Source organism: Neoarthrinium moseri (assembly GCF_022829205.1).
Source record: "Neoarthrinium moseri strain CBS 164.80 chromosome Unknown scaffold68_Wmoseri_CBS_16480, whole genome shotgun sequence".
NCBI classification, from domain to species: Eukaryota; Fungi; Ascomycota; class Sordariomycetes; order Amphisphaeriales; family Apiosporaceae; genus Neoarthrinium; species Neoarthrinium moseri.
The window spans coordinates 47,018-62,359 of NW_026055182.1; the positions used below are offsets into that span (position 1 = coordinate 47,018).

At 48.9% G+C, this 15,342-nt stretch overlaps 5 protein-coding genes across 5 annotated transcripts; 1 reads left to right on the plus strand and 4 right to left on the minus strand.

Annotated features, from left to right (window-relative positions):
• Positions 1 to 88: 88 nt before the first annotated feature.
• Positions 89 to 3,759, minus strand: JN550_011442 (uncharacterized protein; the record flags this gene model as incomplete). The annotated part of the gene is made up of 5 exons (XM_049309808.1): positions 89 to 1,386; positions 1,446 to 2,255; positions 2,571 to 2,769; positions 2,825 to 3,197; positions 3,251 to 3,759. The coding sequence occupies 5 exons, from the start codon at positions 3,757 to 3,759 to the stop codon at positions 89 to 91; spliced, it is 3,189 nt and encodes a 1,062-aa protein (XP_049166549.1).
• A 983-nt stretch (positions 3,760 to 4,742) lies between these two features.
• Positions 4,743 to 6,348, plus strand: JN550_011443 (uncharacterized protein; the record flags this gene model as incomplete). The annotated part of the gene is made up of 2 exons (XM_049309809.1): positions 4,743 to 4,775; positions 4,843 to 6,348. 2 exons carry the CDS (start codon positions 4,743 to 4,745, stop codon positions 6,346 to 6,348), a joined length of 1,539 nt encoding a protein of 512 aa, XP_049166550.1.
• A 361-nt stretch (positions 6,349 to 6,709) lies between these two features.
• Positions 6,710 to 7,171, minus strand: JN550_011444 (uncharacterized protein; the record flags this gene model as incomplete). The annotated part of the gene is made up of 1 exon (XM_049309810.1): positions 6,710 to 7,171. One exon carries the CDS (start codon positions 7,169 to 7,171, stop codon positions 6,710 to 6,712), a length of 462 nt encoding a protein of 153 aa, XP_049166551.1.
• Positions 7,172 to 7,779: 608 nt separating this feature from the next.
• On the minus strand, positions 7,780 to 8,514 carry JN550_011445 (uncharacterized protein; the record flags this gene model as incomplete). The annotated part of the gene is made up of 1 exon (XM_049309811.1): positions 7,780 to 8,514. One exon carries the CDS (start codon positions 8,512 to 8,514, stop codon positions 7,780 to 7,782), a length of 735 nt encoding a protein of 244 aa, XP_049166552.1.
• A 612-nt stretch (positions 8,515 to 9,126) lies between these two features.
• JN550_011446 (uncharacterized protein) lies at positions 9,127 to 11,790 on the minus strand (the record flags this gene model as incomplete). Its single annotated transcript, XM_049309812.1, has 3 exons — positions 9,127 to 11,009; positions 11,059 to 11,136; positions 11,184 to 11,790. The coding sequence occupies 3 exons, from the start codon at positions 11,788 to 11,790 to the stop codon at positions 9,127 to 9,129; spliced, it is 2,568 nt and encodes an 855-aa protein (XP_049166553.1).
• Positions 11,791 to 15,342: the final 3,552 nt, after the last annotated feature.

Sequence of the window (15,342 nt, forward strand, 5' to 3'; positions counted from 1 at the left end):
GTTCGTGACTAGATTAGCAATATGCTGTGAAACTATGTGAACCAAGAACCTGGGATTGTGAAGCCATCTCTATAGGAGAGACTGGGGACTAGTCGAAGGAACCGAGTCTCAACGTTCCATTTGAGGGGTCAAAAGTACCAGTTGGTTGATGCTGCCAAAAGTTCCACGCAGCCTCAAGGTCCACCTTGTAACGGTCAACAGCAAATATTCCTGTGACGATATGGCACAGGATTGGGCCCCCGCAACCACTCAGAATCGAGCTCTGTAGCCGTATTCGATGCTGAGCCGACGGTATCAGAGTTCTTTGAGCCGAAAGATTAGTGTTGGCGTTCGGCCTGATTATCTTTGAGTGAGAGGATAATTGTATCGAAGAATGTGTCCTGGGAGGCGCGAACCGGTACGTCAAGTCCACTACTCCACTTGCCCCTGCCGTCGAAGCAATCATGCAGCCAAACCCATCGTTCCACCACCCTTGGCCGCCTGGGTTCGTAGAGAAATCAGAATTGCAACGCTGTTCAAAGATCGGTTTTCCACCATCCGCCTCTGCTGCGATTGCAAAGCCACTGTCGATGGAAAACAACCTCTCCAAGTGACTGGAATCATTGGCTGGAAGAGTCCACTGTAGTGTATGCACTCGCAGGCTCCATCCTGGCCAAGCTCTCAGGGGAGGTATTAACCTTGTCTCGACTACGAAGTTCAACTTGGTCCATGGCTTCCAGGAGCTGACAAAAGTTGGTACACACTCATCTTGGTAGCACAGACTTTCGCATTTAGTGCCATAAGGATCCCATCGGACCTTCCAGGTTTCGCCATCATCATGACTGAGGCTCAAGACGCTATCAGGTGCTAGTTGTTCCAGGCTGGTGCCAGACGGTACACTGAATGCGAACGCGGACGAATAAGCAAATTTGCAGTATTTTGCTTCTCGAGACCTGTGGTCCTTTCTTGTAGACTGCCCAGAAGAGAGGAGGAAATGGTGTTCCGGAGTATTGCAGGCTATTTGTTTTGCCTGAAGTATGAGTTGAATTCTCGATACATGGTCCGCAGTTATCGGGTTTGCCCGCTCCTCGGAAGTCCAGAAGGGGGCCTTTCGCTGGATTCCGATTGCAATTAAACTCTTTAAACACCAGTACACAGACTGGGGAGAGTTGTAATCTTCTGACATAAACATGTTCGGATAGGTGTAGCCAATGTTAAGGGTACCGTCGGTATTGAAGATATGCCGTTGCAGTGCCCACCATCGTAAGTGTCGCAAGAGAAGCCCCTTCACCACACCCACATCTCCCAATGAGATAGGTGGCTCTATCTCAGCTAGACCAAATGCTGACCAGAATGCTGCACAAGCGAATCTGTAGGTTAAGCTCCGGCCAAATGGGATTGCAGCGCCTAGCATGCCCGGAAATTAGTCCATGTATCTTCATAATTTCAACGTTGAGATAGCTTACCGCTGGTGTCGAAGTATCTCCAGTAGTGAGTTGCAAAGTCTCGTGCCTGCTTCTTATATCTATCTGCTCTCTCAAAATCGAAGTCTGCGGCATACTTGACGAACAGCAATTGAGCATACTGAATGGCAAAGCTCCCAGAGTAGTAATCTGCCTGTTTCCTCTCGTTGTCCCACGGCCCATCACTTGACCATCCATCTCCTAAATAGAAAGAGTCAAGCACAGAAAGATCGTTATCAATATACTTTCTCACGTGCTCTTGCGGAACTCCTAGCCGTGCTGTGAGAGCCAAGTTGACGAACACTCGAAACCAGCGCCAGTTATTGACCGGCATTTCCTTCGAATTGATTTGTGACAGCCAATTGATCAGGTTGACTCTAGCCTTAGTATCATCCTGAAATGCGAAGCAGGACGGCGCGACTAATATTGCGAGCGCTATTGATTCCATCTCTACCATTCTCTGGTCGAAATCACTGAGGTCTCCAAAATACTCGTCCGATCGCGGATCTGTTCCTGCTTTGAGACCCAAGATCCATGATTGAAGGTCGACTCCCAAGCCTCTAAATCCGGTCTCTTGTTCATCGGACGCTATATTCAGCAGGTGGGCAACCACCCAGAGTGGCCTTGCAAACCCCTCTAGTTGAGCCGCTGTCTCACTAAAACCTGCACCGCTAGCAGTGGCGATTCGGATCCGAGCTTTCCCCTCTGACTTGTATACCTCTAGAGGTTTCAATAAGGACACCGCGGCCAGAATCAAATCCGATCGGGTTTGAAAGGGGTTATCCGAAAACCCAGGCAATCGTGGCATTGTTGCTATAACGTGTACACGGGGGTTCCTCATGTGCGCTTGGCAAGTATCGTGCATTTCTGAGCCTAGGAGATAGTGGCTCTTTAATACATCACCGAGATTTTCGGCCCTCGGACTGATGTTACAGCGATCGCTTTTGTTGCGTCATACTATTCGTTCCACCGCCCAAGTCAGTGAGCACCCCAGGTGTTGCTACTTCCTCCGTTGGGTTATGCTGTTCATTACATACCTTCCAACCACAGATCAATCATTACACTTTATGCTATCCCCTTTACAATGGGTTTCCACTTTTGAAATCCCTTCGCTTTCCGATCGCTTACTTTCTTCCTCATCAGAAACAATGCTGAAGCGATCCAACTTCTCATCACGACGCCATAAATACTGTCCTACCATAAACAGGCCCCAAAATGTAACTGTCAACACAGTATTTACAATAAAACCTCTACGCCACATAGGTCCTTCCAGCACAGGAAATACCGTTATGGGATAAAAACTAAAGAATGCCCAACCAATTGTCATCTGTGAATATCAGCAATATCGTCCTAGATATCTAAATACAAGCGCAATGACTGACCATAGCCCCAGTAGTAAAACTTCTAGCTTCATTATCGTCTTTCATAACGATATTCACCCACGGAAACAAAATTGGAGTGACACACGAGGTCATTCCCAAGAGGTAGTAGCAGGTGAAATGGAGCCCAAGGGGGATATCCCAGATGAGCAGGCACACGTTTGAAAATAGGAGACATGCAGCGACAACTGACATGATGGCCCAGAGTGGGTAGATCATGCAGAGGGAGGTCGATAGAATACCCGTTATGATCGCAACCCCCTGAACTCCGGTGGGGTAGATGTTGACTTGTGGGATAGTATATGTACCATGCGTATCCGCTTCGTACTTGAGCCAGATGTTCATCTGGCCACCCACATACGAGGTGCACTGAAAGCTATAGAGGCACGTAAATCAGATGTAGGCAGGCTCTCCGAGGTGAATACATACCAAACATAGGTCAGCACCGCAATGTAGAAGTGCCAATGGCCAAAAACCCGTTTAAGCATTCTCTGTCCTATTTTCTTTGGTGCCTTGACGCCCTCGTCTTTCATGCGTTTTTGAGCCAACTTTTGCTCTTCTTCTTTCAGCCACCATATCCTCGGGCTTGTCGGTAATCCAGGGAACAGAAAATATCCCGCAATGGCGATTGGCATACTGATGGATCCATCGATGATGAAGAGCCATCTCCATCCAGATCTTCCAAGTATACCATTCAAATTCTGGTATGCAGCTGCTTGAAGATACCCGCCTATCATGCTCCCAAGATTGCTGGAAATATACCAGACGCCGGCACGCTTGAACATTTCATCCGCTCGATACCATGACGAAAGCACATAGATGCTTCCAGTGGCTGCTGGTGTCTCCAGGATTCCGAGCAAGAACCGTAAGCCAAAAATCTGCCTGTCACTTGCAAGATTGGTCTGGATGTAGGTCAACATCGACCACAACACTTCCATCGTTGGAAGATACCATCGTGACAGTTTCGGTCGGGATATCAACATCATGGAAGGAATCTCAAACAGAAGATATCCAACATTATAGAAAGTGCCGAAAAGTGAATACTGATTTCCCGTGATATGCAGTTCTTCACGCATACCTGAGGTGTAAGCTGTGTTGATATTGGAAGAATCGAGCCATTTTAGGAAGACTCCAGGGGATTATTGTCAAATTGAGGAAAAGAGAGGCCGAACTTACACATGAGACAGCACAATGGAAGAATGATAGAATCTTGCTTTCTCAACAGCCTCTTCTCTTCGGAAGAGTAGTGAGAAGGATACCAATCAAATATATATAACCATGCGTATCTCATGGCCCCATGCCTAGTAGACGAGCTTGGGGTAGCGGTTTCTTCCTTGTCCTGCTCAGTGACCGTTTCTGGTTGTCGAGTTGGAGGTTGAATCTCGGCGTCTTTCGCTATGAAAGCCATTTTCCCCTACCTCCCGCGTATATAATGCAGACGAACTAGCCGTGGTATTGACAGATCAAGCTAGGGACCCCAATCACGCGGATGAAGCTATATAAAGTCAGGTACCACTTAAAGTTGTCGCTGTTCACTGGGGCTTTTATCATAGATACCCGTAATATCGAACTCAAACTCTGTTCTCTTTAGCAGTGATTGGTCCCCTCACAATGGCACCACCTCGCAAAATGTTTCCTTCCCAGGTCCAGCGACTCCAATCGGGGTTCGGGGTATTGGAGGGCGAGACGCCCTCACGGCGTGCAGCATTACTTAGTTCGACAGGCAATACTACCATCCTAAATAGATCAAGCAGCGCTTCCCCGTTCGGCTGAGTGCAGAATTAAGTTCGATACCACACTCACGGCTCTCTCGGGTAAATGGCAGGTCATAAACATTGTGCCATTAAGGTATGCTCTCAGACAACAAATGATATTCACCCTTTCACCACGTTCTGGTACATTCACACACTAAGTCCACATAATGTTCGGTCACGCGGAAGCAGGAAATGACCAGGTTGGTTTATCACAGACATCCATCGATTTCCGGCTCGGTCTCTAATGCTGACATTATGTTGGCTCAGGACAGGAACGCTGCCATCAGCAGTATTCGACAGCCAGACATCGTGGAGGGCAAAACCTTTGCTGTACCTCTATTACCACCAGTTGTTGGCAGGATCATCGGAGAGTTGTATGAGGAAAATATATTAGCGAAAATTGTGCGGACAGCAACGCAAGCGGCAGCATACCTTCCTGGTCGTTTCCCGGAGTCTGTCCCTCAGGATGGTCCCCAAGCAGGAAGATACAATCTCCGAGAGGCCGAATTTTGGACGTGCGGCTTCTTTCCGGGAATCCTCTACTCAATGCTAGAGCGTGCTATCAGATACCCTTCAAGTCTAACATTAGAGCATGGTGGCCGACTACCAGACGAAAATGGTAAGTTTGAATGCATACGCAAAGAGCTTTTCGGCCTAAGTAAGAAATGGGCCGAGCCGCTATATTCCATGGCAAATCGTACGGACACTCATGATATTGGGTTCATAATTATGCCAGCGCTGCGTCTGGATTGGGAACTGCTAGAGAATGCTCGGTCGTTAGAGGCTATTGACCGGGGGGCGAGAAGTTTAGCGACCAGATACGTCCCTTCCGCCAAGGCTATCAGAAGCTGGGACCTACTCCAGAAAATGGACATCAAGATTACATCAAAGGACGACAACTTGCTAGTCATCATTGACAGCTTGTGCAATCTGGATCTGCTGTACTATGCCGCTGCTCAATCCGCGGATGGCAAGGCGCTGTATGACATTGCAACGGAACACGCAACCACGATCCTCCGCACCCACTTACGGCCACAAGCAAGGCAATGCTCCATAGCAGAAAATTCTTATCAAGGTCAATGGTATTCGACTTGCCATATTGCAAATCTGGACCCTAAGGACGGGAGTATAAAACAACAAATTACTGGTCAGGGATATGCAGATGATTCAACGTGGGCGCGAGGCCAGGCATGGGCCATACTCGGATATGCACAGACTTACATGTGGACCAAGGAGGAGAAATTCCTGCATGCAGCGTGTGGCTGTGCTGAGTATTTTATGTATAGACTCGAGACGTCACCTGCATGTGTCGAGGTTGCAAACTCAGATGGACCCAAGCCTACCAAGGGCCGTTACACTCCTCTTTGGGATTTTGACGCTCCGGTCAGCGATGCTACGAATGTTATCAATCCTCTGAGGGACTCTTCCTCCGGCGTGATTGCTGCGAATGGCCTACTCCTTATCTCACAGGCTATGGTAGCACTTGGTCGTGATGCCCTGGCTGCAAGGTTTAGCAGAGCAGCTCTGGATGTTGTTAGAGATATTCTCGATTTTGCTTTGGCACCAGAAAAGGCTACATTGACTTACACCCCTGAGAACGGTCTTGAGGTGGCCGACGTGGAAGGAGGAAGATTTTTCGAGGGTATCCTCAAATACGGTACAGCGAACAACAATGCCAATGCAAAAAAACGGTACGCAAACCATACGTTGGTTTATGGTGATTACTATTTGATAGAATTTGGCAACCGGCTGCTCCGAATGGGTATAGCGTAGTTGAGCATATCATACCCTGGGTACGAGTAAACCTCCTGGTAAATTCATTGCCTGTATTCACTCGCAACCGTACCACCCCGTGAACTCCCCGTAAACCTTGAACCACTGTTTTATTCTCCCGATCCAAAGCTCTTAAGCCTAAGTCTAGTATAATGCTTACTTGGATGACCCTTTAGCTGTCTTTGCGGGGTAAGACTAACAGCAAAACACGGTTTGACGTGGGAACAGTCTCACCTCGGCACGTATCTTATATCATACATATATTTGGTTGGTTGGTTGGTCGGTCGGTCGGGTGGGTGGAGGTTTGCATTGTTCAAGTACGAAGAAAGCCATATCACAGTACGAACATATGCCACATTACTTACTCTGTCGAGTTGTTGGTGTAACCCGCGCCAGTATCTCTCGGGAGAGTGTTGAAGGCAGATAGTGGATCATCCATGACCTCCATGGCCGTGATCCATGTCTCCCATAAAGCCTCTGGGTGCTGAATATAATGCCAGATCTTGTCATAGATGAACCGGGGCCAAGTCTTCGATTTTCTATCATTGATGGCATCCCAGTAGAGCTCGGTAAACAGTCCCTTTCTCTCATCACTCGATCTCTTACATGGCTCACAAAGACGATCGAGTATCTCGCCCTTTTCAAAGACATACTCCAGTTTTCGATGTGTGCATTGAGTCCAGAAATCGAGTTCAGGATTTTTGGAACCCCAACTCAGGATCTTACTCTCCAAGCACAGCTGCTTTCTCCGCTTCTCAGGCCAAGTTGGAATCGCTCCGTTGCAAGCATAGCATCGCGATTCAATAATGATTAAGCGGCACATCTTTGACAACACCACAGTGGATAAAGCGCCTATTATTTTTCTTAATAATCACTTCAGCGCCACTTGGATGATGGATGAGAAGAAGTCCTAGCTTCACGTTGGTCTGAGAATATGGTGGAGCCTGCTGGTACCTGCTAGCACGATGTATGAATTGTGCTCCAGGGGTGCCAATTATAATCATGCCATGATTATGCTCCATTATTCTGTAGACAATACAATTGTTCAAACTAAGACACTTTTGGTATTCAATAACAGAGACATAACAAAGACATTGAAAGGTCTTAATGGCCTACCGCATATCGTCATACATCAGGCTGGACACAAACATCTTTGACATGTATTGGAACCTTGCGATTCATGGACTCATGGATTCACTCCGATGAGCAATACTTGAAGCGGATGATCCATGTAGGAGCAAGTCCTGGCTTACTTGATGTAGCTTCGGAGCTCGTCAATGACGACTCATTGGAAAGTAGTACGACGAGACCTGTGCGTTAGCTACAGTAAAACCTGTTTCACTTAATAGAACTTGGTACAAAGCTGCTGGCACTTGTCATACCCCCACTGCTTGTTTCTTGAGTCTCAGAGTCTATCGAGATAACATTGTGTCATGTCTCGGCTTCTGAAGTCCCAACCTCTGTTGACAGCTCCACAGATACAGTGTCCACCAGCTTAGTGATTCCTGAAAGGAGCATCATAGATTGAAACTGTCCAATACTCTCAAGTCGCGCACGATATACTGACGCAGCTTGGGTATGAATTGCCAGTAGTTGCAGAAGTTGCAGTCGGTCGTCGTCCTCCTCCCTTTTAGCGATGGCCTCGGCGGCTTCAATGTGAGCGATCCTACAAACGCTGATAACCCAGCTTGCGAAATAGTTCCTTGATTCGTTGTTCGGACCTGTGTCAGGACTCTGCACAGTTGCCCAAATATACGCGCGAAGCTTGTCTAGAACCGATAGCGCTCTGGTACCCTCCTCACCGAGGTGTCGTAAAATTTCCTCTGCAACGATTTCAGGTGCTCTAGTGCGATCAATAGGAAGCCCCCTAAGGTGTGAGAGAAATGATTCCGTGATAAGAGGAATTTGGGATGCACCGGGCCGCTCGTTTACTTCTAGTACTTCTGCGACCTTGAGATGCATGTCGGCTTCAACTTCGTTGCATTCAGTGCAATACGGGGACGCAAAATCCGGTACGTTCCTGGAAGAAATCCCCTGACACGTGCCAAATGTGCCCAAGACGGACGCTTCATCGCACAAAGCCTGGTCGAATCTTTCCGCGTCCGCCGCTTCGGTCGGATGCCCGAACAATGCACAACTCGGATATGTGTTCACGAGGAGGCACATTTTCGACGTTTAAAATTATCTCTCCGACTTTCGATTCAAAACCGGCAGAATGGCTGCTCTTTGTTCTATGGGGTTTCCGGATCTGTACTGAGTACTGAAATTTCCCATCTTTATACCAAGTTCGGATTAACAATGGCATTATCCCACTACAATGCCAGGATGCACATGAAAGTCACTTACGGCACAACCACATTGTAGCTTGCAGTCGTTGTTGATGTTGTTCTTTCGTGGGGAAAATGCTATGGGGATATGCAGGCGGTGTTACCCCGGACGTCTTCTAAGAAGAACTGGGCAAGTAAATGGCTTCTTTCAATAGCAACGTTGTCCTGGAACCTGCCAAGCCACCACATACGGCGTCATCAATTATATCTCCCATTACTCGATGATATGTTTACTCTTGGCAACATATCCTCGAACGATGTGCCCTTTAAGACATCGCACGTTCTTCATATCCTTTGTACTTGCTGATGTACTTTATAGCGACCTGCTGTGGCCCGCGGTTGTGGCATCTGATGAAAGCGATTATGTTATAATTATATTATCAGTCAATGCTATGTACAGTAACGGTCATTAGATATCATAATACGTCATACTATATGCCACTTTGATTCATCAGTCTTCCCTGTTGTTGACGACCCTCAAAGCCCGCCTTGGTCCCAGTACAACACTGAAGAAATTTGGCTCCCTTCCATCCAGTAGGCCTTCCGTAGAGCTTCCGCTTGCTGTGCTCCTGGTGGCGCTACTTTTCATTCTGTTGATACCCGCGCCAGACGCACCTCCGCCTGATGGGCTCTCGAACCAACCCCATGGATTACGATCCTCGCTAGGTCTGGGACGGCCCACAGAATTTGATCCGGTACCAGAACCGGGAGAGGGCTCGTCGCTCGTCGACATCCACTTGGGCTCGCCGACTTGACCAACCCAACCAAATTGATCACCACTATCCCCACTAGAGCTATTACGGCGATGCTTGCGAAGCCTCTCTCGCTCTGCGGCGCCAGCCGCACCCACGAACCCATCAGCTCCGCTATACCGGTTGGCAACCGCCATATGTTTCTTATATGCGACTACCTGACGCCTGTATAGCCAGGCGCAGAAGCCAAGGTATCCCGCAAGCAAACCCGCTAGTCCAGCAATGACACCGGCCGCAACAAGACCTCCAGTGGAGCCCGAGTTCGAGCTGGCTGCGCCCCCGGCGGAATTCGGTGGTGAGTTAGTTATTGTGGCGGTGCTGCCAGTTGCAGTGATAGTAAAGACCGGGGGCTTCCCAGTCGCAAATGGCCCGCGTGTAGCAGGACCAGAAGCTGGAGTCGTCGCTGTAGCACCGCCATCGGAGTTTCCACCAATAACGGATTGAACGATATCAGGAACCTTGTAGCCAAAGCTGTTCGCCAGTAGGTTGTTCTCCGGATGGAGATCTGCTGTGTGATCACCAGCAACGAAGGAATCTTTCCACTGCAGGCCCGACGCGTCAAAATTGTGAATACCAGGACGATCGCAGTTCGTGTTTTGCCCGATATAACCCCCAATCACGATCATCTGCCCATCGCGGGCGTGGCAAGTATGCCCAGCTCTGGCGGCAGGTTCACCTTCGGAGCTTACATCAACTTTGATCCAGGTGAATGACGGGACTGTCAGAATATACATATCGGTATACTGAGTTTGACCGGCCACTGGTAAGAGATTCTGTCCGCCATACATGTAAATGTTGAACGAACTGGCGTCCGACGCAGAGAAGATGACAGCACAGGGGTTCACGCGGACGCCAGGAATGTCGCCAGATGTCTGCTGATGGTACCACTCGCTGGTTTCAATGTCAAAGACATCGATGGTCTGCATGTCGCTGAACTCGTCGGCAGTGTCATTATTCTCGGTACTACCGCCACCCAGCCCCAAAAGTATGCCGCTGGGACCCCAACCCGGGACAAAAACAAGAGTTCCGTCAGCTCGCTCAGAGAAGCCAGACTGTTCTTGAATCCCGCCGTCTGTTATATTACGATAAGCACCACCTTCGCCCGCCCCCGAACTCTGCAAGGAGTCGACGGCGCTATTAGCGTAACCTGGGTGGGTGAACTCTAACAGACTCTTCAAATACACACGCGGAATCTGATCGGACCAGCCTTGAGTTGTTGCAACGTCGAGATGTCCTCCAAAATACCAGCTGCGGCCGAGTTCGGGGACCGAAATCCCGGCGCCCTCAGCAGCGCGTTGAACGGGAACATTTGCGGCGGCAGAGTACTTTCCCGCTGATGTCTGGGGGTTCTCGTATTGAATCCACGATGATGAAGAGATGGCATACTTCCACGTGGACACTGGGTCTGGTGACACCCTAGGTGTATCAGAATATTGACCGCCGTAAAGGTACAGGTTGTTATAGTCGTTCCAGAGATAACCCATCGCGACCGCAGGTAAACCCGATGGCTGAGGGAGCCCAGTGAGGGCCGGTGAGCCTGTGGACCATGATTTCGTCAAGTCGAGCTTCAAGAAATTGTTGTCTGCAGGAGTCAGTGACCGTCAATCAGGATTTAGAAGCCGACCACTTACTCCATTTATTGTCCTTCTGGTCGCCAGATGCCTTTGCTTCGCCACCATATATGTAAACCGTGCCATTAAGCAAGGCAGCTAGGTTGGTCAGTAAATGGTAACCATAGCAAAGACAGACCTCTTACACTGCTGGGCCCATCGCAGACAGACATCAACTGGACTGTCTGCTCGGTTCTCTAGGATGATTTCTGGTACATTTCTGATGACACCCGCATCCGCACCGCTAAGTTCAACTTTGTTGCGGCCATTGTTATAGCTGATCGCCGGTAGGACGACGGCAATGAGGAGCGCGATCATCGAGAGCCGCTGGAGACTTGCTAGAGTCGGGGGCGGTGCACTGGCAGCTGCTTTAATCCTCGGACGCTTCACCGGGGTCAACTTGGATAACCACCTTGTCTTTCTTCTGGACTCGTCCACCTCGCCGGTCGAGTCCCTTCTCCTCTCAATGGGTGACGTAGGTTCTGAGACGAGACCCGTGATTTCGCCAAAGTTCTTTTCGTCTGAACTCTCGGAAGACTTGTGTTGGTATTCGTCCTCGTCGTCCATCAATCCAACCTCTCTAAAAACAGACTTGCGGCCCTTTCTGATGTTGCTGACCATTTGGATTTTTGTCAAAGCAGAGCCCTCGCGAAGGCGATCTGAAGTAAGTTTAGAGTCGAATTTTGGCCGGCTGGAAGCAGTATTTCGACTGCTGGGCTCAAATTCGTTGGCAGCAGCTTTGTCGAAAGTCATGATCGACGGATCTCTGATTATTTAGGCATTCTCGTATAGACATAACATTGCATGGTGCCACACCTGGAGGTGGAAGGTGGGGAGGATTTTGTCGGGCCCTTTATGTTGAATGAGGTCACTGGACCACCAACCGCATCTGAACGGAATATGGGGAAACAGGCATTTGTAGAGGACCCTGAAGCAAATTAGATGCCTGTCACAGTCACGTAAGACGGGGGGTAAACCCCCTGGAGGGCAAGCATAACCAGACTCAGTAGACTCGATCGCAGCATAGTATGCGAATGTCCATGTACAGCAACACCGGTAATTTGCTTGGAGGTACCTGAAGACGAACAAGCTCTCGATACATCGGCCCTCATTTGAACGCGCCAAGGCGGAACGCAGTCGAGGACCCTTGGCCCACTACATCATTGCCAATTGCCACTAGCTTGAATAGCCGCCATTGCATCGATAGGCTGCTCCCGGATCTGAAAAGAGCCAAACAGGAGGGCTGTCTGGAAAACTTGAATTGTAGTCTGCCCGTCTGTCGGAACGCTTGCTGCTCACTTCCCCTTTGAACTGGGGCCGAACGCTTTGTGGGTCATGATTGGCTGAGAGTCGACAAGGGTCACTGGAAAATGACGACATCCGAAAACCAGGGCTCAGGATATGAGAGACAGATGGAGAGGAGCATGACGAAACGAGAACGACGTGGACCTGGTTAGACAGCCACGAAACCCCAGTGACACGACAGAGGTTCCGGTGCTACATGAAGCGGATGCTGAGCGAAAATTGCAGCCCTTGGCAAAGGCGTCTTCGCCGTCTGGCCTGCTCCTTGTCAAATCAGCTGCCCGGGTACTGTAACACCCAATGTGCCTGTCTACTGAGGCTCACCATGTGAACCAGTTATCCCGCGCTGCCCTATCGCATTTCAGAGCCGCCCAACCCCGTGTTATTGGCAGGGTCAAGGGAGCAGTAAATGGACATTATGAGAGCAAGTGCATCACGACCTGGGGGCCGATGGAGCTCACCATTCGATTGAGCCCCACTGAGTTGGACGGGCTTATGTCTTAGCCTAACCCCTTTCCTGCAGCTCAGAACAAGCTTAAAATCATGAACGAACGTGTTCCCATTCACCTCCCCGGCCCCACAATAATAACGACGCAACGTCTTTGAGCAGTCAAAAACAAAATTGGCAAAAGCGGCGTCAACGAAATGGTTTGGCGTGAACTCTTCGAATCAGGCTTCCATAATCAATACTACAACATGTTTGCCGGAAGCAGTCACCAGCTTTGCTAGCTCGACTTTCTGTCTGGCTGATTTCGGATTCATTGCAGACTTGGAGTGATGAGGCGCAAAGTGTGCGAGTGAAAATTAGTACATTGCAAAAGATTTGTTGCAGTCTTCCCCTTGCAGCATTTCCAAGTGCATTCCTCTTCGGAACCGGATGCTACGTTATTTTCCATACCTGCGGGCTGCCGTCAAGAAACCAATTGATATCTCCCGTTTCAGACCAAACAGTACGGCTGCGCTCTACCGTACGACCTCGTCGAGTTGTGCGACAATAATAGTCGACGCGACGTACAGCAGCCTTCTATCATAGATGGGAAGAGTCATTCATACCCGAGAAAACCAGTTTTCTCGGCCTTGACATCGCCCTGGTAGGAGTATTTTTCATGTAGTATCGGCCGAACTGAAGTATTTGTCTTGGAAGACTGGATGTGATTACGGCACCAAGTATAACAGAATCAAGCAGTGTCATGCAGCTTGTGCTTACTAGTCAACTCGATGTAAAACAGTTGTAGGAGGTCCGTGGAATGCGTAAAGCCAAACTGTAACGTATTAGGATTTCATGTATTTGAGGATTTCCCTTACATATTTCAAAGCAGAGTTAAAGGAAACTGCCATACAGTATGCTCCGAGTATCAAATAATGGGGGAGACTGTTATTGTTGTTCTGTTAACGTCTGGATGACTGCTGCCGTAAAGCAGCTGCCACGACCTCCTGAGGGAACAGGGGAGAATGGGTATGAATCAGACACTTAAATGCACTCACTAACCTTCAAAGTTCATAAATACTTTTTAGTTCATCGTCGAGCCGCTATCATTGCACTGCTTCTCTTCTACGCCTCCTCTGTCTCGGTGTATAGCTATGCACTGAGCATCAATCCGCCATCAGTTCATGCAACGAAACTAAATATCAACCATCTACTAACGCGTAGAATACGAAATACGATTCGGCTAAGGTGACGTTTCCAAAATGAACTATTCGACTTTAGGATTGGCTCAGCCTCTACCTATAGGAGTTCCCCTGCTGGGAAACATCTCTTTCGGTAAGCACCATAACCTTGCACATGACACAGGGACACCGCTCATACATCTGTAGGTCCCATTACTTCGTTTTACGCCAGCATTCCCACAGATAGTTCGAAAATGAACATACATACGGTTACGACTACGCCCACGATTACGACAACAGTAACACAAACGGTGACTTCCTGTCTTGATGGTCCAGGCTCTTCCCTTTCGACAGAATCAACATTCCAGCAGGCTTCCGATTCATTGACAACCTCTTCTGTACCAATGGAGTCGTCAATGAACGGGTCATCTACCACCACTATTGGCAGCAGAACCATCTCACACAGTAGTCATCAGTCTGCTTTGCTACAGACCACACCCCTGCGGCCAGGTCCGGGAAGTAAAGGAGGCCAGACTCTTGCGACATCATCATCGCTTATGGACCGCACATCATCGCTGTCATTGCACGGTTCTGATACTGCTCAGACTAGAATAACTCGAACTGGCACTGCGGGTGGTGGGACTAACAAAGCAACATCTACCCATCAGTCTTCCCAGACAGGCCTAGTTGTGATCCCAGTACAACCAAGCTTGCCAAAGAAAACGTCACCTAACTTACTACGGTGGTTTCCAATGACGTTTAGGACGTCCACACGAAGCGAAGATTCCTGATTGGTGAGGGTTCATGCAAAGCAACGGCTATAGTCTATAGCAAAGTTATTTGGCAGAAAGAGCAACCCAGGCTCCTCGCCGAATACCATGAATTGGTCATGTCACTTTCATAGTCTAATTCACATAATTTTATTCAACTTGAAGTCTAACTATGCACTTCTCACGGGTTCTCAAAGAGACCTACAGGCATCTCATACCGGATTTCTTCAGACGTGCATCCCGTTTCGAAACGACACTTCTGTGCTATCGCTAATCCCGCCCTTCCCCTCTGCCTCTGGGCGGTTCGACAAGTGAGCGTCAGTGGCGAGCAATAGTACATTTCTCTCTCTGAATAAATGGCCAAAAAGGGTTAATGCCAACAGTTGAGGATCAGTCTTCTGGTGACATAGTAGTACATAGGACACTGAGAACTCGTTCTGAAGCGTCAGAAGGAATGCGTTCTCCGATATCATTAAATTCGCGAGAACCAGGAACAAGAGTATATGAATCCTGCATAACACTGGGAACTGGCTATCGGTTCCACCAATACTCCGGTTCTAGCGTGCGTCGGGTGCTTGTCTAAGGCGATGGGCCTTGTGGCGGTGCGCGATTGCGAACTGACACT